The following is a 26,501-nucleotide window of genomic DNA, read 5'->3' as shown; positions in this document are numbered from 1 at the left end:
CGGGCACGAGCTCTCCTCATGCGCACGACCTGACCAACATGCATGCCACGAACTCCTACACCACGATCCGCATACCTTGCTCAGCAACGTCCCCGCAAGCTGCTCACTCTGGACGTTGCGGCCTCTACTGTATGGATCAGCACTACGCGCAACATGCACTCCTAACCATCTACGACTCATTCACCTACCAGCAACAAACTTGCATGGCGTGTGGACTCTGGACTCTAACGCGCGCCTGGTGCAGACCTGCTGCAGCTCGACACACGCACCTACTCTGAACATGACCTTACACACACGCTAACACTCCCATGTCCAGATTATTGCTAACAGGCACGACGGCCTCCTCCTCGTCCTCCTCCTCCCCCGCGGGCCTGCTGCACGTGGGGTCGCTCCGCGGGTTGTACCGCTGCACGACCAGCGCGGACGCCGTCGTCGAGAACTCCGCCGTCGCCAGGTAGCTCCCCACGGGGCCCAGCTCCGGGCAGTGGCTCTTCTCCACCAGCGGCGTCGATGTCCGCGCCAACCGCCCGGTCACGACCAGGTTCTTCCCTTTCCCGAGCGCTTTGATGGCGGATGTCACTTCCTGGCGCTCCGTCGCCGTCACCTCCTCGTACCTGACGGAGCAGTCCCCAGACCTCTGCGTCCGGGTGACGTATCTCTGCAGGGCTTCCTCGTCCTTGGCGGGGCTACCGTCGGCGGCGTTGGGTTTGGCTGCCGATGCGATGAAGCGGGCGACGGTGAGCTCGATGCCGGGGTGCTCGCCCATGCGGGCGGCGTACGCGAGCGCCTCGCGGTCGTCGGGCCCGCCGAAGAAGAGGACGAGGACGGCGTAGGAGACGTCGGGCGCCGACACCTGCGCCGCGCCGCCGAGGACGCGATCCACGAGCACGGCGACCGAGCAGGGCGCGCTCCGGAGCACGCGCACGTTCGCCTGGTGGTACGCGCGGTCCACGGGCTCCATCGTGCCGTCGTGGCAGAGCATCTTGTGGAACGGCAGCACCACCAGCGCGGCGCGCTTGTTCAGCGCCGACGCCACGATGTCCTCGTGGATGGTGTTGAGGTCGGAGATGGCCGTCATCGGCTTCACCCGCACGGCGCTCAGCCGCTGGAACGCCTCGAACGCCACCACCACCTCCCCGCCGCCGTCGCGCCCGCGCCGGCTCGAGAAGGGCAGCCCGTTCTGGCGCGCGCGCTGCACCATGGAGATGGCCGATGACCGCTCCGAGAGCTCCACCAGGTGCATCGCGTACATGGTGAGCTTGCTCCGCCTCGTGCCGCGCGAGGCCTCCACCAGGTTGATCAGCGTCGGGATGCAGCGGCTGGCGTGGAAGCACGCGAGCACCCGCAGCTCGCTGTCGGCGTCGAGCCGCTCCACGGTCCGGTGCTTGTACGACGCGCCGCGCCGCGCCGGCGTGTACACCGCGGTCACCGCCGGGGTGGTTATGAAGGTGGTGATGAGTGCCATGAGCACGAGGATGGCGAACGACTCCTCGTTGAGCACCTTGCGGTCGCGCCCGATGTTGAGCACGATGAGCTCCACGAGCCCCTTGGTGTTCATCAGCAGGCCGAGCGCGAGCGCCTCGCGCGGCGGCACGCGCATCAGCAGCGACGCGAGCACCGTGCCGCCGATCTTGCCGGCGCAGGCCGTCGTGATCACGAGCACGAGGAAGCCCCACGACTTGGCCCCCGAGATGGTGGCCACGTTGGTCTTGAGCCCGCTCGACGCGAAGTACAGGGGCAGGAACAGAGACGCCACGAGGTCCTCCATCTTCTCGGTGAGCGCGTCGGCGTAGGCTCCTTCCTTTGGGATGAGGACGCCGATGACGAACCCACCGAACAGTGCGTGGATGCCGATGGCGTCTGTGGCCAAGCCGGCGGCGAGAACAATGACCACCGTCGAGCAGATGAACGACTCCTTTACAGGCTCGCCGGCGGGGGATCGGCGCGCCACGTAGACGAGCACCGGCCGCACGAGGAAGATGGCGGCGGCGACGAAGCCGACGGCGCAGAGGAGGACGTAGATGGACACGAACGGCGACCCGGAGCCTGACAGCGCGATAGCCAGCGCGAGCAGTATCCACGCGGTGATGTCGTTGACAGCCGCGGCCGACATGGCCATGCGGCCGAGGTCGGTGGTGAGGAGCTTGAGCTCGGCGAGGATGCGGGCGAGCACCGGGAACGCGGTGATGGAGAGCGCGACGCCCATGAAGACGATGAGCGGGCCGCGCGGTGCGTCGGGCGCGATGGCGGCGCGCAGCGCGAGGGAGGAGCCGACGCCGAACGCAAAGGGGAGGGAGATGCCGGCGACGGCGATGGCGAGCGCGCTGCGGCCCGTGCGGCGGAGCGAGGCCGGGTCGAGCTCGAGGCCGACGAGGAAGAGGAAGAAGAGCAGGCCGATGTTGGCGAGCGTGTCGAGCACGGTGAGGCTCTCCGGCGGGAAGACGTGGTTGAGGAAGACCTTGCTCCTGCCAAGCGCCGACGGGCCGAGGAGGATGCCGCCCTGCATCGCCATCGATTCATTGCAGCTGTGAGCACACACACTATCATTTGCTCCCACACTTCAAATCGAGCAGTAACAGGAGCATCATCAGTGGCACCAACATTCAGATTTGCATGCGTGGATTATAATAGCAAGACTCAGCATGAAGTAAGTGGTGCCACAGTTGCTGAAGAAAAATCATCTGCACTTCAAGCTGTTCTAGACTTCTGGAACAGCTTTCTGCGTGCATATGTAGGTCATGATTTTAATTATTACATAATGGAATTCATATTCAGTAGTTTTCTAAATCAAATTTATTATGCTGCCAAAAAGAAAAACATTTGCTGAACTATAGCTTCAATCCTGACTGGATTTTTGTCTGAAAAAAGTTTAAAAATATGAATAGGCTTGTCTACTGCATGCCACAAATGGTGTCCTGACTGAGCATGCATTTGGGTGACCCGCAGACGATCTGTGCAGGGGGTATTACGGTTCCAAAAGTAGGCAAAGGTAAAAGTAGAAGATGGCTAAACTGAGATTATTTCCTAGCAACTCGGAGTTATCGTGGGGCCCAAGCTTGACTGTTCTTTTCTAAAAATAAAAATTGATCATTTTTCAAATAAAGTTAGCTTAACTAGTTCAGTCACTGCACAGTTGCAGAATTTTTTTCGTGGTCTTCACAACACATTGCAATACTCCAGTCTCTATGCAACGTTATGAGCGTGCATGTGGAACGTAATGGACAAGTACTAGGAAATACAGTTATAAACCTGTGCTTGTGTTGAGAATGTGCAAATAAATCCTGTTGCGTACGTGTTCTCATTTTTTTTTCAAAGTTATCTTATCAAAATGACACGATCGAATTGCAAGCCAATTTATTTTTGTGGAACAAACACGTATACCATTTAATTACTCGGTTGCAATAATCATAACCCTGAAGAGGAATGGACAGGTAGATGATGAGCTTACGATGATCTCGGCGATGACGCGCGGCTGCCGGAGCGGGCGGAGCGCGACGGCGAGGCCGCGGGTGAGGACGAGGACGAGGCAGATCTGCAGGGTGATGAGAGGCAGCGCGAAGTGCAGCGGGCTGTCCCCCTGCCACGCCCCCTCCGACGTCGCCTTCATCGGCGCGGACAGCGCCGACGACGCCTCCTCCCCGCCGGCGGCGGCCACCATATATATCCCTCCTCTCCCTCTCCCTGCCAATGGCGAGTCCAAAGCGAGAGCTGAGGAATTTCAAACACAGACGCGCACCGCACGGTGGCCTCTGAGAAGAGGAGCCAAGCGCGGCAGCAAGCAAGGCGGGCCGGCCGGCAGGCCAAGATTGTCGGTGTGGTGAGAACGTACGCGCGCGAGGAAGAAGAAAGCAAGCTCGCGGGTGAGAGGGGGCCAGTGTTCAAATATAACCAACCAGTAACGCATTCAAGCGAGCGATGGGTGGATGGACTGTGCGTAAGCTTCGTTCGTGAATTCTCTCTCTCTCTCTCTCTCTCTCTCTCTCTCTCTCTCTCTCTCTCTCTCTCTCTCTCTCTCACACACACACACACACACACACACACACACACACACACACACACACAGAGACACCCCCGAGTACCTGACGGAGCGAGATATTCGTGGACAAATATAGCAGCGGCGCCCAGCCGGCCTGCCGTCTACGGGTGGAGCGAGGCTGCCTGTCTGTCTGTGTGGAGTGTGATCGATGGGCTCTTGTATCACCTCCTCTCCATCACTAGCTTGTTATTTATAGAGGACCTGAAAGGAACGTAGCTGTGAGCATGTCTATAAGCCTGTACATTCTAATAGCCATGCATGATACATGCACACTTCACCAATTTCTCTTTATTTTAGAATGGGCAGTATTATTGGCCACTATGGCACTATATGTGCGTCAGCAGATACGTCGCAGCCATGATAGACCATCAAAGATTTGTTCAGAATTGGCCTGTACAATTTGGAGTTGGTGATCTGAATTGAAGCCATGATAGACCATCCGTCCAAGATTCGTTCAGATGAAAAACATATTTCGCCTGAACCTTTTCGCAGGGGATTACTGAAGAAAAGAAGAAGACTGAATTGGATATATGAAGCCAGTACTTTTCCAGTGACACGAGATGATATCACAGTGCTCCAACAAGCATCTAGCAGGCACTACATCAGGGAACGAAAAAAAGGTTTTCTGATCTGCCGATCGTGCGTTAGGTATGGAACCATCACTTGCCATGGACAGTGCTATCGATCGATCACATAGTTGTACCAGAAGTAGCTGATGCATGCAGTAGTCATGGAGACAAGCAACAGTAGTACTGCATTATTGTTTTGCACTACCGGGCGGCTGGCTTGTGGGTGGGTAATTTGGACGTCCAGAATTCGTCCAGGTCATGCAGATTTTACAGTAGTGGAACCTGTTCCCGTTTCTAAAAAGTTTTGGAGAATTTGGCATGATGTCCAGATCGATCATCAACTGCTGCAGCGGAAATACGGGCAACAACACATCACATGTTGGGACTCAGAATCACTCTGTTGGAAATGCAGGCACAGACAGTATCATTGCATTTTCACTAGCTGCCTCTGCATTTCCACTAGTTTGCGAGGGACTCGTGTGTCCGCCGCCACCATACATTCGGCGCAACCTCATACGCACGCAAGCCTGTCGTCGGCGCGGCGAAGAAAGCTGCATGCGTTCGATGCATCTCGAATAATGCTGGCACCTCTAAGGCCGGCCGGTTTCAAGTTTCAACGCAAGGTCCAAACTTAGTGCTCGTATTTAGCTCCATCATGGTCGTGGGCGATCTTCATCCAACTTGCTTGCTCTCAGCCCGTCCACACACATTTTCCCCTTTGTTTGCCCTGAATTTTCTCAAAAGTTTTTTTAATTTTTTTTTCGCGCATGTCCACGCAGTGCTACTGTTCATGCAGCTTTTATGTTTGCGCAGCTGCGCTTAGCTGTTAATTTTGTTCCCTTTGCTTTTTCTTCACACCTTGGTGCTCGTTCCTGATCCACTTTATTAATTTCTCGAACAGTTGTCCTTCGGCCCAAACAAAATCTAACCCTTCCCCGAAAGGAAGGCCCAAGCAACAACGTTTCACCACAGATGACAGAACAAAATGGACGCCGAAGTAGTCCTCCGCAGCAGAAGCGCCTACCGGGCCCGGCCCACTTTGTCCTTAAACTTGCTCTGAATAATTCAACCACTGGGACAGCAGGCACAACTGCCGCGCCAACACAGGATGCCTGGTGGATTGCTTTGCTCCCCCTGCGGATGCTTGCTGATCACCTGGACCATTCAACCACTCAACTTGAATCAAACAATCTTGTGACCATCCCGATGACCGCTGCCTTTGAATGCAGATCGTTCAAGAAGTAGGCAGCCACTCAGCTCAGTTTGGAGAGATAGAGCCTGGAATCTGGACAGAAAAAAAAAACACTCAGACCCGAGACAGTTTTGTACGCTTCAGGAATCAGAAGAGAGCGCTCTGCATGCAATCGAGTCCCAGGTGGTAGAGTTCCCAGTCCAAGGGATGGATGGACGCATGGACAGATCCACAGGTCAGTGAGTCTACTGATCATGGCGCCACTCACTTTCAGTTTCAGATGTGTAAAAGGATAACGCCACGCACAGAACTGTTATGCCAAGAAAAAAAATCAGATTATCTGCACCTCTCGATCGACCGCCGCGTGCCTTTTGTCGGTGATGAATGATGACGTGATGTGCTCTAGATAGAACTGTTGCCGTCCATAGCAATAGCAGTCAGAAAAACGGACAGATCCTTCTGCTGGAAGATGGAACAGAGACTTCAAATGGCCCATGAAAACTACCCACCAGGCTCTAGTACTACACCTCTTTTTTAGCATCCAGTATAGATGTAATGGTACAGTACACATTGTCAGGACAAGTATGTTTTTTACCTGAAATCCCTGGCTTCTAGGACTACCTAGGTACACAGCTAAGTATTTTTTAACTGTATGTATGTGCAGTAAAATTTTCTACGGTCTAGACGCTGCTGGACGGAACAGCGAAGAAATTGATCTGAACAAAGAGATGAAACGAACCAAGAGGGCGTGTAACCGTGGCGTGTCACTGCTACTCCTACTCCTACCCGAGCTGCTGCCTACGTGCACCTTCCTTTGCGCACCCCGGCGCCGCCGCCTCCTCCGGCGAACCGCCTCGACGTCCTGCCCGTTGAGCTCCGCGAGCTGCCGGGAGTGGTTGCCGATGATTGTCGCGGCGCGTTGGTCCTCGGGGAGTATGATCTCGTACCCGTCCCTGAGCGTGTCCATCCCGGGGTCCAGCAGCTGCCAGAACGCGCCGCCGACGAGCGGCCCGCCGCCGGCGGCCGAGGCGTAGATGGAGTCGAGCACCTGGCCCAGGAAGCGGTCCCGCTGCGTCCGGTTGGCGACGCCGTCCCACAGGAACTTTCCGTACTCGGTGACGAGCAGCGGCTTGCCGAGATACAGCTCCGTGTCCCTGGCGTGCGAGCGCGTCCAGTTCCGGAAGAAGGCGAGCTGCGCGGCGGCGCCGGAGCCCCAGAGCCAAACGTCCGGGTAGAGGTGGATGGTGGCGAAGTCGACGCCGTGCGCGCGGTGGGTCTCGACGAAGTTGGTGCCGTAGTAGATGCCCCAGGGGTTGAGGTCCTTGCTCTCGTGCGCGCCGTCGCCGTAGAAGCCCTCCAGCCCCGCCGTCACCAGGTGGTCGCCGTCGATGGACTTCACGTACGGCGCCATCTCCTCCACCCAGGCCTGCAGCCACCACCCAGAATCGAATCAGATCAGAGAATCCTGTGGTCGGTCGATCGTGTGGCTCGCGATCGATTGATCGATAGATCGACATCGAGCGTTAATTGCGCCCGGCCGGGTTTTCTGGTTTTCAATCCAGGCGAGGACGGGTCGGCGCCCGGGCTACGTTGACAGCATGGTGATGATTCAGCGTGGTACACGAGCTAGAAGATTGATGGGGACGGACCATGGATGAATGGCCGGCGGAGGGTCGCCTACCTGCACCATGGCGCCGGTGGGGTCGGCGTCGCATCGCGGCTCGTTCATGAGCTCCCAGCCGAGGATGGTAGGGTCGTCCCTGTACGCGACGCCGGTCACGGTGTTCACCCGCGTCAGCACCGTCTGCATTCCATCCGTCCACCAGGAAAAGCTTCTTTCAGAGACGGAACCAACAAAAATGCTGAGATCTAGAGAGAGTGAGAGAGAGACCTTGACGTGGTTCTTGTAGTATCCCTTGACGACGGTGCTGTTGAAGAAGTCGTCGGCGGTGGCGAGGTGGTGGCCGGCCTCCCTGGCCCAGGCGACGTACTGGCGCTTGCCGCCGAAGTCGTGGAAGTTGTTGGTGAGGCAGAGGAGGAGGTAGATGCCGTGCCGCCTGGCTTCGGCGATCGCGAAGTCCAGCCCCTGCAGGCACAAGAAACCAATTCCATTTCATTTCATTCGCTAGCTGTTAGTCAGCTCGACACGCACGACGACAAGCCGTTGCTAGCTTTGTGCTTCTTGTGCATCGGTCCGCACGGCCGTCACCTGGAACATGGCCTCGTCGTAGACGCCTGGGGCCGACTGCAGCGGGGTGTCGCCGCCGTCGCTGAAGGCCCAGGTCCGCGCGAGGTTGAGCCCGTGCCCCGCCGCCTGCCGGAACGCGGCCACCACCTGGCCCCTCCGCGGCGGGTCCGACGCCACCAGCATCAGCCAGTACGCGTTGAACCCGCTGAAGTAGACCGTCTTGCCGCCGCCCACCACGAACTGCGTCCCGTCCACGCCCACCAGCCCGACGCCGGGAGTGGCGGCGGCGGCTGCGGAGGCGACCAGGCAGAGGAGGACGAGGAGGCTGGCCGCGAGGCCCCCTGGCCGTGACCTCGCCATTGCCTGCCTGCTGTATGCCCTCTCTGCAGGTAGCCCCGACCTCTACCAGTATATACCTGCCGTCGTTCAATGAGCACGCGTCGGTTTAACCGGCCGGGAAAGGGAAACCATGGCGCTCGCACGTCCGCCGCGAACTCGGGCGCCCGTGCGCGCGTATTAATAGAGCTCCGGCTCCCCCGGAAGGGAAGGGGAAGGTAGCAGAGAGCGAGCGAGAGAGCGCCGCAACAAGCTCATGCCTAGGAAGATGACGCGGCTCGATCGGTGTACGTGTGCAGCAATCTGGCCGGAGAGCGCCCGGCCAGCCAGCTCCCCCCGCAGCTAGGCTAGCGTGCCGTCCGTCCATGACGTGACACCTCCATTTGAATACCGGAACTGTAACCGCGAGCTCCGTCGTCGTGCCAGCCAGCTGCCGAGTTGCGTCCATGTACGCGAGGAAAGGAAAGGAAGGAGACCGTGTCATTGTTTGACTCCGACAGCAGCGAGCGCACGAGACGGGGAGCGAATCTTTGGAGCTTCCGAACGAGGCAGGCGGCGGCGGACTGGAATAATCTCCGGCCGGTGGTTCCGTGCCGAACGCATGGCGAGATGGGTCGTCCCGTCACGTAACCGTAAAAACTGCCGACGGAGGCAGGAGGAGCGGCCGCGCACGCTACTTGGCTGGCGGGGCGGGTCACGGGGAGATCGCCACGCCCGGGCAGGCGGTCCGGGTCCAGGTCCAGGGGCGCGCGCGCGCGCGAGCACACGGGAAGGGACGGCGGCCGGGTGGCATCTGTGGCCGGCGGGCACGACGCGCGCGCGCGATTGGGCGAGAGAACCGGTCGTCGTTGAGGAGGGAACTGCCGGGCCAATGGGACGCTCTCTGGCTGCCTCCTTGGGCGTTCCATTTGGATGGATCGCTCGTGTACGAGATGCGATGCGAGCACAGGCACAAGCCCACGATCACTGTGGCTCCGATTGGAATTACCACATCAATTCATCGTCCATGATTGTACCCGCACACTTATGCTGTCGTGCCAGACTCCTTTGCAGTGGGTTCAGTCAGCTTGCCACGCCGACGGCCGACACCACTGCACACCAGCATGAACTCCGTACGACGCATCTGCGCTCGCCCCCTCCGTACACGTACGTACCGGCCGGTCCTGCTAATTCTCGACTCCACCGGCAACAACAATACAACCCGTATGGCCGTTGGATCGATCTGCTGAAGAGCCTAGCCAAACCTGGGCACGGTACCGCAGCGGCGTATGCTGATGTGGCTTCAGACGTGGTAGCAGCTCATGGAGTCCCAAGCCAACTGAACCAAGCACACCTTAAAATTCAGACACGGAGCTTTCGTAGCTACTAAGCCACCTCTAGTATGATTGACTGATCCTTTTATTACCAGGCTGCTTCTGAACATTCTCGTCAACCAAGGGCTAGTCAATACACAATTTACCGTCGTACTCTGTACTGTAAATGTCATCGAAAACGACTGCTGCGATGTCACTGACCAACTGTAATTCTTCCTCTTTTTTTTTGTCCACGACACGACTCCGTTGAAGAATGAAGACTGAAAGTCAGAGAGGACGGAACGGTGAGCAGTAACATCCGTCGGACGGGCAGTAACTTCGGCAGCTTGTTGCTAACCCTTTTCTTTTCTTCAGAGGATGGCACTTGCCACCTTGTTTTAACTTTCCGAAAGCGAGCCGACAGGTCTGAGAGCCGCGGGAGCACTGTTTCTCCAAGTTTAACCATCTGGTTACGTTTCCTCCCTGGAGGATGTATGGTTGATAAAAGTGGATCGAATCAACAAGCTAAGCTTACTCTGCACGGAGCAACGAGAAAGTCCAACTAAAGCCGGGCGGAAAGTTACGGTGGCCGCACCGTCTGAATCTCATCGCTTTCGGCCTGCCGTCGGCAAATATCTTCGAAAACACCTCCTGGAAAGTGCCCCAAGATACATAGATAAATATTAAATAAGATACGCTCGATGTAGGCGAATTTGTACTATGTTTCGCAAAATAAATAAATAAATAAATACGCTACATATAATACGTGTATGTGCAGCTGCAAAGTAATTAACCAAGCCATCAGCCCCACCCCAAAGCATAAGCTCTGAGAAATGCCGACGATCCATTTGTATTCTGAAGCTTTGAGAGTGATTTGAGTCGGTTTCACGATTCAAAAGCGTCCTGCACTAGTAATGAAGATCCGAGAAGAAACTGAAATCGCAAAGAAAGCTAAAGGTGGAGGAGACCCTGATCGCGCTGTCGTTGTGAGGCTCGCGCACTGGGCAGCTGATCAGTCCAGTACCTCACCTCGCTGTAACTGGAAGCCTTTACTCACTCACTAAGGTGGTAATGACGTGTTACCATTCTCCAGAACTGTTCTGAACATTTCTTTCAGACCTCCGCATGCCATTCGTCCAGCAGGGTAAACCTTTCTCAGACACTAGCGCTCGCTAGTAGACGCATACGCAAGTGCCATCGCAGCCGTGGTGCCATTTGCCATGCCGGCCAGGAAGCACTACCTGATCCAGGCCAAGGATCGTGTCAATCTTGTGCACAAGTTTGACGCACGATCGACCGTGTCGCCACAGCCGTCGCGATCTCTCCCCTTGCCTGGACAGTTGGGCCTCTCGTGTCTGAGCACATGCTCCGGCCACTTCAGACCCGTCTCTCTCTCAACAACTCGGCCATTTTCCTCCTCCTTTTACTTCTAGAAAACCTTCTCTGGATGATGATGAACTGTCTAGTCGTGGAGGGATGAACACGGACTAGCCTCTGGACAAAATCGTAACGGTTACTTCTTTTATACGAACTCTAAACAAGTTGCAGGAAAGTACACAGTAAGCTAGCTGATGGCAGCAGCCTTACCTGTTGGGTTGAAGGACGGCAGGGTTCATCCAATCTAGGAGGAACACCAACCCACCAAGGAAACCCAAGATCAAACTGAATGAGACCACAAAAGTTTCATAAATCTACCGAATAAGACAGCACGAGCAAATTAAAAACGTCAATTGTATCCTTAACCTTAAATGAACTTGGCGGAAAATCGATTCCTTTCCAGCCTCACTTTTTTCCCCCCAAAACCATCTTTTCGATAATCTGACCAACAATGCGCGGAACCAAAGAAATCTTTGGCTCGTAAATCTCATAAATAAAACCGTAATAAAATTGATGTAAGTCTTTGTCGGATCTGAATTAGTTCAAATGCTGTAGATAAAAAATATATCTTTATCTTGCGAATAAATACTAGTCGATTATCAAGGGGTAGGATCAGTATTCAGTACACACACTCGCCAACCATACCAACTGTAGCGCAAAGAAAAATAATAATCCATGCAACAATTTCTCAGATCACCACGAGGCCTATATATTATTGCATTCCCTGTATATATATATATATCCCTTTCACGTGAGTAGCCAAGTAGGCGGCCATTACAAGCTAAGAAAGATACAGGCAGGCATGACAAATATGTTTTATAATAATACTCATCGACGACGTTATTAGTTGATGAAGAGCAGGGCAAATGGTAGTAGGAGCTCCAGTCGCACCAAACGCTTATATCGGTGGAGCGCTTCTGCCGCCTCGGTTGGGAGAGCTCGAGCCCTTTTACATGGCGCACAGGCGGAGCCACAAAACGTTGCTCCGGCTCCGCCCTCGCGCAGAGTGCTCCCAAACGGGGCCTAAAATGGGAGCAGATCGACGCTGTCATACACGTGGAACAGGTGACGCTGTGAGCAGTAGCCCAGGAGCGACTACTTGATTGTGGTTGTTCCAACATGAGGCCTAGCAGACGCTCTGCAGCATCACATCGCGTCACATTACGAGTCGACTTGATAATACCAGTATAGGTTGCTGTTATTCTGCTCCTGCAACTGGCTTATCAGTGTATTCTTCTTCATTGCACTTATTTCTAAGTTGATTCGGATCCAAAGGATCAGTGTTTCACATATCACAGTATCATGCATGAATGTGGTGTGGACCAGAGAGCGCGACCGGTGGGGGATCCATATTATCATGTTGAGAGAAGCTTTTGAATCATTGAATGCAAGATTGGTACAAGAAATCTGATGCGATCCAAGTCTGGCCAAGTGTGCACTCTGCAGAACAAGGCGGTGACTACAACCTCTGTTCAACATACAGGGGGTGAAAAGGGAAGATTACATGTGATCATGGACATATGAACAAACATTTGGGGTAAACATTCAGAACTCAAGCCCGTGCTCTCTAGCAGCATCAGCTAGAGCTTTTATGCGACCGTGGTAGAGAAAACCACCTCGGTCGAAGACAACTTTGGTAATTCCTTTCTCCAGGCAAGACTTGGCAATCACTTCACCAATCTTTTGTGCTACTTCCTGCAAACCAAATATCAAACGTCTGTCAAAGACAAACCCCAACGAATAACTGCAAATGCATATTTCAGCCTATGTACAGTACAGGCCACTGTGATCTTGCTGCCAACACGCTGTCCCAAAATCTCATTGATTCTTAAGAAAGGATAGAAATTGAACCTAGGACTTGACTGTGTTGATTAAATGACCATGACTGTTTTTTTTTTGTGTGTGTATATATATAAATACTGCAGTGCCACATATGCATTGTCTGTTCACCTCTTCTACTCTGGTACACTGTTTTACTTTCACAGCAACAAGGGTTTGGCCAACCGTAGGACAACACAGACATAAGACCATGTCTGTTCTTGTGAAGAAATAGGGAATGCATCTATGTAATCTCAAACTATGTAATCTGAAATCGTAATGCCATTTCAGTACCAAATAGAGTATATACATTTATTTGGGTCATAGATAATTAATTGCACATTAAATTCCTAGTCCTTAATGGACAAATGTATCATCTGGTTTTCAACGATGCTACAAGCCTACAAGTGCAAGGAGTATGCATTTTCACTAAAGTACCCTTCCCCATATCAAGCAACAAATGGAACAAACAAGCACCAAAAAAGAATGCATTAGGCAATGAGCACTAAACCCTTTGTTACAGTCTTTGGAATGGTATTGACATTTCAGCCAAGATCAGAGTTCTCAAGCAAAATAAAAGGTACTGATAACTTACAATCGTTGGTCCAGCGGAGTATTCCAATTCCTTGGAGAGAGATTTGTGCATGGTTGAAGCTGAAGCTAAAGTGCATTGCTTTGTATCATCAATGACTTGAGCGTACAAATGCTTGTTTGAGCGGAAAACACTCAGTCTCGGCCTCTCCGTGGTGCCATTCACCTGGAAAGAAGTGTGTAAGACTGACAAGTGACAACTACGATAGATTCCTGAAACTACAGGAAAACTCGTGTAGTTGCATTCAATTCGTGAACTCTATAGCTGATAGATTCTTAGGCTACAGCTCTAATTGAAGCATTTCATCGAACAGGTCGGAACCACGGCATTGCCCCCACCCACCACTCGCCTAATCGAATGCAGAGTGAAAACGTCCTCACCAGAATTCGTGCACATTGGCGTCCACATTCCTAAGGAGAAAGGAGGAGCACGAGGCTAAATTGGCTCTCGTGCAGATTTCTTACCTTCTTCCGGATGCGGACATGGCGGGCGATGCGGTCGTCCTGGGGCGTGGGCACCTTGACCTTGGCGACGACGGACAGCGCCGCGCGCCGCGCCGGCGTGGGAGAGGGCGCGGGGACGGAAGGTAAGGGGACGCGGAGGCTTCCGGACAAGGACGCCGCGAAGGAGTGGGCGCCGGCGAGCGCCGGCGAGGCGAGCATGGCTCACTTGTGCGACGCGGCTCTTCACTTGCCCTCTGTCTCCCGCACAACGGCGTCTTTGGTTACGGCCTTATCCTATCCGCTGTGCAGTGTTTAAAAGCTTGACAAAATTACAAAAGGACCCCTTAGTTTTTAGTTATTTACTATAACAGAACAAAATTAAAAAGATGCATATTTGCGAGGAAAGAAAGATACATTTCCTATAACTTTATTTGATTACAACAACACTGAAACCCCCAAAAAATTAATATTCTAAACGATCGTAGTCTCTTTTTTTCAGGGTACTAAAATTATATATGAGCAAAATTAGGCCTGAAGAAAAAAAAACTACCCGGAGGGTCCTGGGGGAAACACAGAAGCTAAAGCTACCCAGCATGGCCCAAACGCAACTGAAATAAACGAAGGTCCGACATGTTGAAAGAAAACAAGAATTAAAAGCGGCACTATATTTTGTTTTCTAAAAAAAGAAAAAGCACTGTATCGTAAAGGGAACACGAACTTCTGAAGTTTCATATTAGAGTACTGTCACTTATATTAGTTTATTCCGAGGTACGGTACAAACGTGGTACATAGAGAATGGTACACCGAGAATGCGAATAGCATCTGCAGAATTACTGCATATGCATGTTCAGCAACTTCAGCTCACACTGCTCCAACTGATACAGCTCCATTAATAGTTGGAACTATAATTGCAATGTCTTCATCAATGAAGCTAGGACGCATCTTCTGCATCCACTATCCAAACTCACACTAAGGGGTGTTTGGTTTCCTAAAGTTTATTTTAAGTCATGTCATATCGAATGTTTCAATACTAATTAGAAAGATTAAGTATAAACTAATTATAAAACTAACTGCATAAACCTAGAGTTTATTCACGAGATAAATCTATTAAACCTAACTAATCCATAATTAGCATATGTTTACTGTAACATCACATGGACTAATCACGGACTAATTAGATTTAATAAATTCGTCTCGCGAATAAGCCTAGGATTATAAAATTTATTTTTTTATTAATCTATATTTAATACTCCTAATTAGCATCTAAACATCCAATGTGACGAGGCTTAAAATAAACCTCTAACGAACCAAACACCCTAAGTACTCCATGATGGATGACCCACAGGGTGACGCACTCAAGCAACCACTGCAGTTCCGACAGAGCTGGAAGCAAGAATAACTTCAGATTCCGACCGATCCTGACCATCCCATATCTCGGGCAAAGCTTCCTTCATGTTATGAATGTTCTCCAGAGCACGGTCAGCCCCGGGAACAAGTGTCGACCTGCCAACCTGCAAAATTCAGAAAGTTTTGTAATTAGGTTTTTCCCTTCGAACATGAATGATGGTTAATGTGGAATCTGGACCATGTACACGTCTTACAATCACAGTATGGAAGCCTGCAGCCTTTCCTGAAGCTATGTTCCGAGTGCTGTCGTCAAAAAATATCTGAAAAATATATAGGAGGTAAGTTTCACTGTGGTATTCCTTGCTTCTTGTTTGAACGTGTTCTTGGTCTTGTTTCAGAGAGGATAATTCTTACTGTCTTCTTGGGATCAATATTTGCAATCCGAATTGCAGCTTCCATGGCTTCAATGGAGGGCTTGCAGAGGATGGGCGATTTGGGTCTGAACCCATCAGATTCATTCAGATCAACCAAGCCGGCAGATGTTTCATCCTTGAACACCATGCACCTCTGGGACTCACTTAAACCATTGCAAGGATTCAGTGTCTCAAAGCATATCACACCATCAAAGCAACCCTGTAAACCCAGCCTGTGCAGAGCCTCCTCTGCGTGAGCTTTGTCAGAGTTTGTGAATACCTGAGGCAACCAAATTTAGGTTGGTAAAATTCTCTCATAATCATTTTTTCAAGCATGCCATTTCAGAGTACAACAAGAAAATAGAAAAACTGGTGACTTCTCATACTATTTTTCTCTGTGGAATCGAAACTAGGAGGGTCCTCAAAACAGGGTCAGGCCTCAGATTGTGATATGGTAAGGTACCATGAACATTTGCATGAAACTCATCATTGTCAAACTCGTAGCCTAATGCCTGCAGAGAATTGCGGTGGTGTGATTTCAAGGGGGAAGGAAATCTAGGACAGGTCATTGTAATTTGTAAATACTCAATGAACTAACGAATTATGAGTTGTTACCTTAAGGCCAGCCATTGTGGTGCCATATTCCTTGTACAAGTCCAGGCACATTTCAGCAATTTGGCTTTCTTCAATTAGCAGATGGTGCCGCATGTAATCTGGTGGCCAAAATTTCAAAATTGCAGGCTCTTCAACATTTGTGGAGAATAAATGCTTCATAAAGCATGAAGCCATGAAAAATGATTAGTGTCTTCACTCACCTTGTATATTTTTGCGACAAGATAGATTGATGCCAACGCTGAAGGGATACAAAGTATCATCTAGATCTGAAAATGAAACAGAAAACACATTTATTTAATTCTGAAACAAAATGAAAAAATAAATGCAGCAACAATCTCTGTATTTTTTTTTGAAGCAAGGAACTTACCAAACAGCAAGCACTCGTACTTTGGTCCTTCAAGAATTGCTTCCATCCTCAATAGTCAAAAGCTGCAAAGAAGTTTGCTACACTTTTCAGGGAAAATTGGAAAAATAATAACTATTCGCATTATATGACCCTAAGGAGATAAATTCAAGCAGATTCTGTACCATGCCAGATAAAACAAAAACGACACGTGAAGCAAGTAGGTCCTTGCAGGTTCAAAAAAAAAGAAAACATCTCACATGGCATTATTGATCGCAGCTCACCATTGTTACTACCCAAGAAACAGAATATTCTGATATTACCTAAATATTAAGGCTACATCAATCTTCTTGCACGTAACTTCACTTCATCAACTCCTATGGTTATGTTTTTCAGATGGAACTCCTATATTTCTTCCCGAGTTACTGAGTCAATTAATTATAGTATAACACTTGTTTTATTGGCATTAAACACATCCATTAAATCCACCACAGTTTCACAAAATTGAGTAATAAGTAACTGCACTTTCACCTATAAAAACCAGTTGTTCCTACAGATCCTAGATCAGTAAGCTATTCCCATCCGCTACCTGTTTGCATAATACACAACCACCACCACCACCAAACTGTGAAGAAATGGCCAAGCTTGCCATCCTCACAACCCTCCTTGCTGTGGCCATGGCCATCATTTTGTCCGTGCATGGCGCCCGCACTCTTGAGAGAGTGGATCAAGTGACCATCTTGGAGGTTTCATCGGTGGCAAAGCCTCCCTCGTCCACATCATTGGAAGTTGCGGCCCTCATCCCTTTTGATGGTCCATTTGAAGAAGCGGCGGATGGCCCGATCGCAGTGGGGTACCATACAACTGATTGCACACATAGGATACCTGTTTTCATCCCTTAAAATGGCCCGTTTGAAGAAGCAGTGGGTGGCCCGATCGCAGCAGGGTACCATGCAACCGATTGCACCCGTAAGACACCGTTTTTCAGGCCCTAAGCGACACAGCTTATCATAGTGATGTTATCACGTGTAGTGGGTACAGGCAACTATCATTGCTAAGTTTGTGCCAATTATGTAAACGATCTTAACATTAAGCATGAATAATGGGACGTGATACTGTTAAATTTACTTGTCGTGGATGTGGATAGAAGAATAAGAAGTACAATAGTACGAATCATTTAGGAAAGGACATCGCTTCTTCGCACATGAATGTCATGTTAGATTCAGCATAGCTTCAACGGTTAAACCAACAAAAAGCATCCATAGGCTACGTAAATATAGCAAGTTGAATCCAAATGCAACATATCGAACCTCTCACCACCATTGCAGCTAGGACACTGATTCAATTTTGTCAAAAGAGGAAAAGGGATATCAAATTCATTGATTAGAAGGAATCCACTTCATTATTTTCCTTTTACTATTTTTTTTATATTCAAGACCCGTAAAATGGTGCTTAGACATTACCAAAAGGGAAATTAGTGATGTTCCTTGTGGGCAGTTTGAACAGCAAAAGGAAAAGATCATCCATGCATGTGGATTTTAGATCCTTCTATCAACTTTATTGGATGTATTTCTAATAAATAGTAGTGTGCGATGAAACGATGAGGAGCTCAAGGACAAGACACATAGTCATCTAACACCAATGCAGATATGGATCCTGCACCCTGCTGGCTGGCTGAAGAGTGAAGATTAGTCTGTGCAGGGGAATATCAGCTCAGCTATGAAGCAGTTGGTGTTGTCTGCAGGAGTGAAGATGGTCACATTCTAGATGCAGGTGCACTGGTTTTCCATGGGCTGGCGTGCTTTATAGATGCAATCATGCAACTTTGAAGTTACTTCTCAAATTAACACTAGGAGTTGATGAAGGTACAGGTGTACAGCTCAGTTCATGATCACCAAAGAATGCCAACTCTAGTAATTTAGGTTATTAGCAGGGATAAGGTGAAAGGCATTTCAAAAAGTGGAACTGTAGAAGGATAAAATAACAGAGGAAAACAGAACAGTGGATAATGAGGTTACCTCCAAAATGCCAAGGATTGACGGCTTTTGAAGCAGGCGGTTCTGGTGCTCTACTTATAGCAGCCCAAGGTTCTCCACATGCAGAACAGATGTGCAGCAGCCTTAGTAGATTGATGGCATGAGATTCAGCATTTGAACCCGAAAGCCAATTCATCTGTAGCTTTCCATCAGGGGAAGGGTGCTTCTTTCCTTTCAAAGAAGAAAGCAGGAGCAGTGTTCAAGCTTGGAGGCCCCGCATATCCTCAGAAGTCAGAACAGCATGGCACGTTCCTACAAAAGTGGCATGAGAATATATTGCAACAATTGAAAGGATCAAAGAATATTACAGCATCTTCCTTAAATATCCTGGAATTTGGCATAGTTGAGGAATAGGTCCACTTGGAAGTACTTGATGCCATTCCAAGTCCTGTTGTTTATCAAGCAGCCTCTGTTGAAAGTCAGGGGATGGGAGAGAATAAGAATAATAAAAAAGTATGGTAAATTGGATACTTCCATGAATCCAAGTTAGCATATCCATCTTGCATAGTTTGTGCAGTCCAATAATAACTCAATTGGAACAACCAACGTCAGAGGAATGTTCCAATCTTCTCGTAGAGCGGGTACTTTTCAACTCCTTGGCTATTATGAGCATTTCATACTACTGTACAACCTCTACGGATAATAAAAAAATAATTTACAATTTGAATAAATTTAGATAATGAAATAATTACACAATTCATACAACGCAATCACTTTAGTCAAGCAACTTCTGCAGGTTTCTCCTCTCGGCATAGGCGGAAAGAAACACCTTACCAATATCTCAGGATATAACCAAAAGGTGGTCAAATCCTTGAAGACCAGCAAAGAAAGATTAAGTGGTGTAGTGGCAATCAGCATGAGAGGTGAGAAGATGAACTGCAGCAGTTCACCAGCTAGGTTACAGTACAAAAGATTACAATAGTACCATGCGAGTAACATATTTTAAGTGGGCTTCCATTCTTCATGAGCTGCAGTTACAGCTTCAACCAATCAGCTCGTGTAAACCAGAGCAGCTACATATTTAGAGGGAAGAGAAAGAAGAGAAAGCATAAGGTCTTCCATGGAATCCTGATTGCATGTCCAGCATAAATGGTTTTGAGCTAGCATATCTGAAGCCAGAGCTTGAACTCTTGCACACTTGTGGAGCAGACCTGATCTTCAGACCTTGTCCTGGAGAGCCTAGTATGCATGTGGGTTCCTGTTATTCAGTTGCATATGAATGAGTTAGAAATGGATTAGTGTTGCATCCTTTCTCGGTTTTCAGAATTTTACAAAACTGACTAAAAAATTCAAATCACAGCGAGCGTTAGAGAACACAAGCAATGCAGTAGCTCAACTAGTCCACGCCACACAAGGTGCTTACCAGTAGCATGGAATATAGGATGGAAGAGAGATGAGAAGATGTGTGTTTTACTGGAGAACTCTCTAAATTCAAATTTTAACTCAGTAAAAAAAACATTGAAGATACTCGATCAAAAAATAAATTGTCTATTGCAAGGGCGGATACTTTTTAAGAGACAACAGCAATGCATTATAGTGTCACAGTATGTATTAAGTGAACTCTGGTAAATCAAAGTTACACAATGATATGCACATCATGTCCTTGCGCAATACCAATGTGAATCGGTGGCTAAGGCAAAGGAAAGACGAGCAAATGATGAAGATTAAAGTCATGTTGTTTAAGATCTGCACCTTCTCAGTATGAGATCCCGGTAAGCTAGCAACTGGTGTCAAAAGCTTCAATCTGACCCGAACAGAAAAATAGCATGTCAGATGTGCATGAATGATTCTCCATGAGATAATAGGCAGATTGCAGCTCACCTTTCTGGGGAATATTTGTCCCTTGCAACAGTAATCTTTTCTACCGCCTAATGAATTCCAAGGAATCGATCATTTGGTGTTAGGAAAATTAAACAAGAATTTAGGAGTGAAATAAAAAAATGGCACATGCCTTTGCTACCCTATCAGGACTGAAACTGTTTTCGGTTGACAAGAAATCCATAAGGCCCTGAACACAGAAAGAAAAGCACTCTTAGCTTGTGAAACAATAGGAGCAGTGTAGTGCGGTCTATCAATGAAAACCTGTGAGTCAGGTGAGGTCCACATGAAATCTGGAATTCCTGTACAAACATTAGGTTGTTTAAACAATGTCCGAACTTCCTGGTAAGGCCAGTCTTCTGGAACACTGAATCTACAGAAGAGAAAAGAACATGCACATTCAGATCCAGCATTTCAAGACTATTAAGGTAATAATGATAAATAAGGAAAACCATGCAAGCAGAACCAATTCATGAGTCCCTCCTACATGCATTTTTTTCATTTCTTATGTATAAACAATGTACAAAAGAAGCTAAAAATAATAACAAATTAACAGCTGTGCATTACAATCATGGATCCTTGACATAATTTTTTTAAGATATAATGGAGCACTCCAGGCAGTCATCAAGGGCTGGTCAAACTGAAAATCAAACAATTCTCAGACATAAATAAAATCTGCAGCCACTTGAGGCAGCTATGGCTGTTTCAAACTGCACACTTTCTCCATAGTTGCACCATGCTACTGAAGACAAATTTCGTCTTCATTGGTCTCTGAAGTGTGTCTATAAATAGATGCAGCAGAAACACCAGAAGGTGGGTGCAAGAGCGGCACCCCAACAGCAGTAGCCAAGCCAGTAGGTAGTACTAGAGAATAGCAGCACAAGAAAGAATGGTGACATAAGAATGGCATGACCACATAATGAGTTAATGACGTGATGCCTCCTAGCAGAAGCACATAGCACAAACAGCATGGTGAAGCAAAAGGAGAGTGCAGCATGGCACGAGAAGCTGTGTAGAGCACAGAGTGGGTGGTATGGTCATAGAGGCAACAGGGGACATGTTGGTGGTGTAATATGAAAAACACCAGGTGTGCAGGGTATAACACAAAACATAATAAAAATTGGATTTCTTCTCACGTTCTTATTATTTGAAAAATTGCGACTTACAAAAAAAAAATCAACAATCCAAATAATCTGCAACTCCATTAACACTCACAACGCACACATAGTTTTAGGCATGTGTAACATCCCATTGCACAGGTTGTCATTTCATGGAATTCAGAAAATGTGTACTTTTCTGGCAACACAACTCACCAGAGAGGATTTGAGCAAGCACGTGACTGCATATGTAAATAGGACAATGACTATCTCATCAAAACATACCTCGTCTGTTTAAGATTTTGCACAACTTCTTCTATGCAACCATGCTGTCGAATGAGTTTCAGGGCTCTTTGCCCCCCAATACCTATGAAGAGAAGAATATGACATTTAATGAGTTGCCATGAATGTTGTCAGTTTGAAGATTGCTCAAGATTGTAGATTACATAAGGCACCAAACTATCCAGCCTAGAGCAAAAGTACTCTGAAATCGAGCTTCAAGTGACATCAATTCAGGATCTAGTCAACAGAAGGAAAATACAGAAAAGATAATTGAACCTAAAACCTAGGGCATCTGGCTTCCACAGTTTCTGATGCTTTTTTCCGGATAAGTTTTTGCTGCTAAATTTGGGACAGAGTACATGTCAAAGCCCCCATGAACTGAGCTGATAAGCAACTAGAGCAACTAATCAAGGGAACCAACTTTAAAATTTTCAGAGTGGTACAATCTCTTCAGTGAAGCTTGAATTATTGAATCATACTATAGGCTTAATCTAATACATACTGTATGAAAACATAGAATGGGGTAAAACACCTTTAATATTCTCACAGTAATCACATCCACTAAGGATACACAAGTCAATGAACTGATCCATTGTGAGTCCAAGTTCTTCCAAAACCTGGAAAATCATAAAGAATCACCAAGATACTCAAAAGAATAAAAGAACATAAAGAAAATATGCGTGAAGCTACCTTTGACACTTCAAATTCTGTCACAAGAGATTTCTTATAACCAAGATCAGTTAAGTGACGAAGAAACCTTCGAGCACCAAAAGTCAGAGAGTCCATGTCTTCTGAAGCTACAGCTAGACCTGGCATTCACAGCTCAGAATGAAAATGAAATTCAGTTATGCTAAAATATAGGGTTTCGTAAAGTTATTGACTTGGTATACCTGGTGATTTTCACAAAGAGCTGCACACTGTGCTTCAGCCTCACCTGGTGCCTGCAGAAGTGGTCGGCAAAACTTAAATATTCATTACCTATAACAGTACACCACAAAGGCCAGGTAACATGCTTGCATCATTGCCATCAAATCATAGTACAGCATGTAGCCTAGACAGAAGAACCGCGCCCCATAAGACAACCAAATATAAGTTTTTCTCTGTAGTGATAGCATCTATATCACATGGGGGCAGCTACTGATTGCCAAAGATATTCACATGTGCAATGTGCATCAGTGGCCCATTTGTTCTAGTTAAAGCCCAACCTTAACAGAAAAATAAGCTTAGATCAATACCAAACAGACATCTTATTTTCAAGCTAAATCTATACCTATTTCTAAAGCACGTAACGTTTCCACCTAAATTTTTGGTTTGGTCCGCTTTGTATCATTGACAGGTGGGCCTTAGTCCATCCCGTATGCGAGTCGGACCAGCCCTCCGTCCACGACTCGATCACGTAGATCCCTACAAATTAACGCACGGGCAACTATACGTATCCGATACCTATACCAACTTTGCCCGTAGCAACGCACGGGCATATTTGCCTAGTCATCTATAAGTTAGACTAGTGCATTCTTTAAGTTCAAGAGATTCTCAATATTCTACTGACCCTCCGTGGCACTGGAAGAACACATTAATCTGTAGTTGGTCTATGCAGAAAAGCAAAGAAAAACAAACTTAACCAACAGCTGGACAAAAGTAATAATGGTACCTCAACAACAGGGACACCCATCAATCTTAACAGTCTCTTACAATCATCATTGTGCTTTTTTGTGACCTGGAAATGGAAGGCATAAATTACAGTACATGCTCAGAACCACTCCACAGTTTGATAAAAATTCTTACTAGCACTCCTCAAACTGCTTTAAACTGTTTTCTTGAAGAAACATGACATGTCGATGTGAGACTAGAAGGCTGCTCCATCTGATATAAATTCAAGGACACTCTTCAAACAAAAACTCTTTATTGTGTATTTCCTAAAACAGGGCAATCATTACCTTGACAGTTCTTTTGCTAAATTTTTCAACTGAGTCCTCATCCCCAATCTGTAATGCAAGTGCCACTTCAGAAATCCAGCAAAACAATGAGAAAGATAAGCATAGACAGCAAGGAAGCTCCAGAACTATGTTGAAGAGCAACTGACCTCAATAGCTCTATTAAGATCTTTTGTAGCATCATCCCTCTTTAAGGACCTAAATAATAGTGAACATTGCAAAAGCCTGTAAAAACGAGATCCAACCAAGGAGGAACGACGTGGTTTTTCATTAAGAAGAAACTAGGCACCCAAAATCTTGATTGGAAAAGCATGTGTCGAGATTTAATAGTGATGAGTGAAGATGAGCAAAGAAAAAAATTGTCGCATACCTTTTTGCAAGCTCCTTTTTCTTCATTTCAGGTGGCTCGCCATCAAAAACAAAACTAGCATAAAAGCTCAGCAGAGTCAGCAAAAGTAAGCTAACTGCAAAGAATTGACAAGGACCACAGGAATGCATGAAGCTTACACAGGCTTTATCCCTGCTTCTAGCATTCTTACTGTCCGGTTCAACATACCCTGCAGATGACTACAAAGTTTACGGAGATAAAAATGTCAAATAAGCTGAACTGATAATGAGCAGACCATAGGCAGGGCAAGCTATATTTCTTGCCTCGTGATTTCACCAGACTCATTGGTCAGAAGCTCTGACCCTTTCCTTCCAACCACAATCTGCAGAAATTGACAACACATTTGATATGAATCGCATGACCAAAAGTTAGATACACAAATGCCTGCACATGCTAATAGCATTGGATTTAGAGAGAACAAAAGTGGGGAGTAGTTTTGTAAATTGAAATTCTGGCAACGGTATTAACCTCTGCAACTGAAGAATCAGTGTTTGTACGCATTCAAAAAATACAGCAGATGTCAAATGTACCAGAACGTAGCCGCTCTCAAAAAATTTTGGATATCGTGCCATCGAGCTCCCACACATAACCCCAATGAACCGACACAGTGCATGAATTTCCTAACAGATTGCGGTACCCACAACAGCAACATCCGCAGACATCGCCCGTACTATCGCACATTCGCACCAAGTTCGAAACCAGGAAAACTCCCCAAGTCACATCATCGGAGAAATCCAACCCGACTGCTACAAATCCGTAGCGAGTAGCGCCGTACCCAAACGCGACGACGACTCGCGAGGAAACTGAAGCGAAGGGGCCGAATAAATAGAGGGGGCGGGCGCGACGGCTCACGAGGAACTGGTAGATGCTGAGGCTGGCGTCGACGGCGATGACGCGGCCGCGGTAGTTCTCCACCCGCCGCTGCACCGCGGCCCCCGGCGCGTGCTCCGCCAGCAGCTTCGTCAAGCCCTATAGCGCGCCACGAACATAGAGAGGCTGTTACATCGAGAGCCCGAAGGCGAAAGTGGAGCAGTGAACCGCCAGACTTCTGGAGGCGGGTACCTTGATTCCCATGGCGGCGGTGACCGGCGGCGAGGAAGGCGAACCAAAACGCCGCCGGGCAGCGGCGAATCCCCCCACTCGTAGTTTCCCGCCTCGAGAGCCGGGAGAGCAGTGGAAGAAGTCAGGAAGAGGATAGAACTAGCTAGTGTCTTGGGCTATGGGCTATGCTTTTCTTTGCTTTCTGAGAGGAGGAAGAAATAGAAGTTGTTGGGCTGTGCTGCTACGGCCTTTTCAATGGGCTTCCATCTTTCGTTTCTGATTTCTGGCCCATCTACGTATAACCTCTTCTTCTTTCTTTTCCATTTTGCGAAAAAACCTCTTTCCATTTTTATAACAGAAACCTCCTCCTTTTTTTGAATGATATATAATTTTTTTATAGCATGTGTGATAAGCTGACTCTCACACCTTCTGCATTTGCAGTTCTGTGAAGAACTAAAAGATGGCTTGTCCATTGGCCGTAATGTGCTCGTGTGTTGCATGGCTGTCAGTTCCAACATTAGCCATAGGTGATTCTTAGGTCAATGTAGAGATGTTAATGTGAAAGCAAAACCGTCTGCCTAAGCTCGTGCAAGAATATGTGCTTGCAGCGAGTATAGATCCTTAAGCTAGCCCTGCTGGGGGATTGCATGGAGACGGAGATAAGGCTAGCGCCACGAGCTGCACGGAACCGATTAGTGGTGGTAGGTGCCGTGCCGTGCCGTTTATGCGTGGCGACTGGCGATTGTGTATTTTGTAACGGATCGTGTAGCGCGCGACCTCAATCACTTGACCTCTTTTTTGTGCGTCGCTTTTGCGTGTGATCGTGTCGGATCGCATCACATGCCCCTCTGGCCCTTCCCTATTCCCATTCCATTCCATTCTTTTGAACGAACGGCACACAATGTGTGCGTTTTTATTGATATAGTAGAAAAATACAAAACTATATTTCTGAAAGGTTATAATCAGATGAAATAAAGAGAAATTAAAAAAAATAAGTAACAATCGGTGGATCGGATTGAGCATCGACACCGCACCACACAGACAACCCTAGAAGGTTGGATGGAAATTAAAGATCCCCCCTCCCCCGGAATCAAAGTAATTTGCTCTTCGATTTTTTTAGAAAAAATATCACTGGCGAGATCGAATTAGCATATTGCCTATGGTCGAATTAGCATCGTACAGCATTGCATTCCTAATTTCGTACAGTCAGCTGGCCCCAATAGACGGGATGCTTGTTACTTCATGGTACGGTAGCTGTTTAGTTGCACCGACGACGGAAAAGATGGAGCCACTCACTCTAGTTTATGGCAAGTGTGAACGCATCAGACGACCAGACGCCAGAGG

At 48.2% G+C, this 26,501-nt stretch overlaps 5 protein-coding genes across 6 annotated transcripts; all 5 read right to left on the bottom strand.

The window, feature by feature from the left end:
- Positions 1-286: 286 nt before the first annotated feature.
- LOC112875564 (cation/H(+) antiporter 19-like) lies at positions 287-3,795 on the bottom strand. Its single transcript, XM_025939445.1, has 2 exons — positions 3,449-3,795; positions 287-2,500 (listed from the first exon to the last, which is right to left on the bottom strand). Exons 1-2 carry the CDS (start codon positions 3,656-3,658, stop codon positions 287-289), a joined length of 2,424 nt encoding a protein of 807 aa, XP_025795230.1. The 5' UTR covers positions 3,659-3,795.
- Positions 3,796-6,228: 2,433 nt separating this feature from the next.
- Positions 6,229-8,573, bottom strand: LOC112877864 (mannan endo-1,4-beta-mannosidase 3-like). The gene is made up of 4 exons (XM_025942237.1): positions 8,007-8,573; positions 7,689-7,883; positions 7,479-7,601; positions 6,229-7,223 (listed from the first exon to the last, which is right to left on the bottom strand). The coding sequence occupies exons 1-4, from the start codon at positions 8,343-8,345 to the stop codon at positions 6,471-6,473; spliced, it is 1,410 nt and encodes a 469-aa protein (XP_025798022.1). The 5' UTR covers positions 8,346-8,573; the 3' UTR covers positions 6,229-6,470.
- A 3,769-nt stretch (positions 8,574-12,342) lies between these two features.
- LOC112873675 (50S ribosomal protein L18, chloroplastic) lies at positions 12,343-14,133 on the bottom strand. Its single transcript, XM_025936686.1, has 3 exons — positions 13,865-14,133; positions 13,404-13,565; positions 12,343-12,685 (listed from the first exon to the last, which is right to left on the bottom strand). Exons 1-3 carry the CDS (start codon positions 14,060-14,062, stop codon positions 12,536-12,538), a joined length of 510 nt encoding a protein of 169 aa, XP_025792471.1. The 5' UTR covers positions 14,063-14,133; the 3' UTR covers positions 12,343-12,535.
- A 436-nt stretch (positions 14,134-14,569) lies between these two features.
- Positions 14,570-19,265, bottom strand: LOC112877552. 2 transcript variants are annotated; one of them, XM_025941880.1, is made up of 8 exons: positions 18,580-19,265; positions 16,586-16,647; positions 16,419-16,484; positions 16,219-16,316; positions 15,990-16,115; positions 15,605-15,883; positions 15,445-15,510; positions 14,570-15,354 (listed from the first exon to the last, which is right to left on the bottom strand). In XM_025941880.1, the coding sequence occupies exons 2-8, from the start codon at positions 16,629-16,631 to the stop codon at positions 15,199-15,201; spliced, it is 837 nt and encodes a 278-aa protein (XP_025797665.1). In that variant the 5' UTR covers positions 16,632-16,647; positions 18,580-19,265; the 3' UTR covers positions 14,570-15,198. The 2 variants fall into 2 exon arrangements, with proteins under 2 accessions (XP_025797665.1, XP_025797664.1); XM_025941879.1 differs by lacking the exon at positions 18,580-19,265 and having other exon boundaries at positions 16,586-17,045.
- A 140-nt stretch (positions 19,266-19,405) lies between these two features.
- LOC112877553 (flap endonuclease 1-B-like) lies at positions 19,406-25,315 on the bottom strand. Its single transcript, XM_025941881.1, is given in 17 exon segments — positions 19,406-19,795; positions 20,290-20,341; positions 20,419-20,465; positions 20,549-20,605; positions 20,680-20,788; positions 21,798-21,879; positions 22,327-22,411; positions 22,485-22,616; positions 22,676-22,735; positions 23,446-23,511; positions 23,732-23,779; positions 23,878-23,926; positions 24,099-24,152; positions 24,236-24,295; positions 24,380-24,438; positions 24,969-25,085; positions 25,179-25,315. Coding segments are annotated over 17 exon segments (1,266 nt in total). The 5' UTR covers positions 25,191-25,315; the 3' UTR covers positions 19,406-19,618.
- Between the last annotated feature and the right edge of the window lie 1,186 nt (positions 25,316-26,501).

The sequence above is a fragment of the Panicum hallii genome, chromosome 9 (genome assembly GCF_002211085.1).
Source record: "Panicum hallii strain FIL2 chromosome 9, PHallii_v3.1, whole genome shotgun sequence".
In the NCBI taxonomy this organism is placed as follows: Eukaryota; Viridiplantae; Streptophyta; class Magnoliopsida; order Poales; family Poaceae; genus Panicum; species Panicum hallii.
The sequence above is the reverse complement of the archived record's forward strand: the minus strand, read 5'-3'. Positions and strand labels throughout refer to the sequence as shown.

Bases quoted from the DNA above. Each gene is read 5' to 3' on its own strand.
- LOC112875564 (XM_025939445.1), bottom strand. From the start codon at position 3,658: ATGGTGGCCGCCGCCGGCGGGGAGGAGGCGTCGTCGGCGCTGTCCGCG. The intron at 2,501-3,448 runs GTAAGCTCATCA...ATGGCGATGCAG, and splicing joins GCGTCATCGCCGAGATCATC to GGCGGCATCCTCCTCGGCCC.
- LOC112877864 (XM_025942237.1), bottom strand. From the start codon at position 8,345: ATGGCGAGGTCACGGCCAGGGGGCCTCGCGGCCAGCCTCCTCGTCCTC. The intron at 7,602-7,688 runs GTCTCTCTCTCA...GATGGAATGCAG, and splicing joins ACTACAAGAACCACGTCAAG to ACGGTGCTGACGCGGGTGAA. The intron at 7,224-7,478 runs GTAGGCGACCCT...TGGTGGCTGCAG, and splicing joins CCACCGGCGCCATGGTGCAG to GCCTGGGTGGAGGAGATGGC.
- LOC112873675 (XM_025936686.1), bottom strand. From the start codon at position 14,062: ATGCTCGCCTCGCCGGCGCTCGCCGGCGCCCACTCCTTCGCGGCGTCC. The intron at 13,566-13,864 runs GTAAGAAATCTG...ACTTCTTTCCAG, and splicing joins ATGTCCGCATCCGGAAGAAG to GTGAATGGCACCACGGAGAG. The intron at 12,686-13,403 runs GTAAGTTATCAG...TTTGGTTTGCAG, and splicing joins ACTCCGCTGGACCAACGATT to GAAGTAGCACAAAAGATTGG.
- LOC112877552 (XM_025941880.1), bottom strand. From the start codon at position 16,631: ATGGAAGCAATTCTTGAAGGACCAAAGTACGAGTGCTTGCTGTTTG. The intron at 16,317-16,418 runs GTGAGTGAAGAC...TTTGGCCACCAG, and splicing joins TTGTCGCAAAAATATACAAG to ATTACATGCGGCACCATCTG. The intron at 15,355-15,444 runs GTAAGACGTGTA...TGAATTTTGCAG, and splicing joins CAGGCTTCCATACTGTGATT to GTTGGCAGGTCGACACTTGT.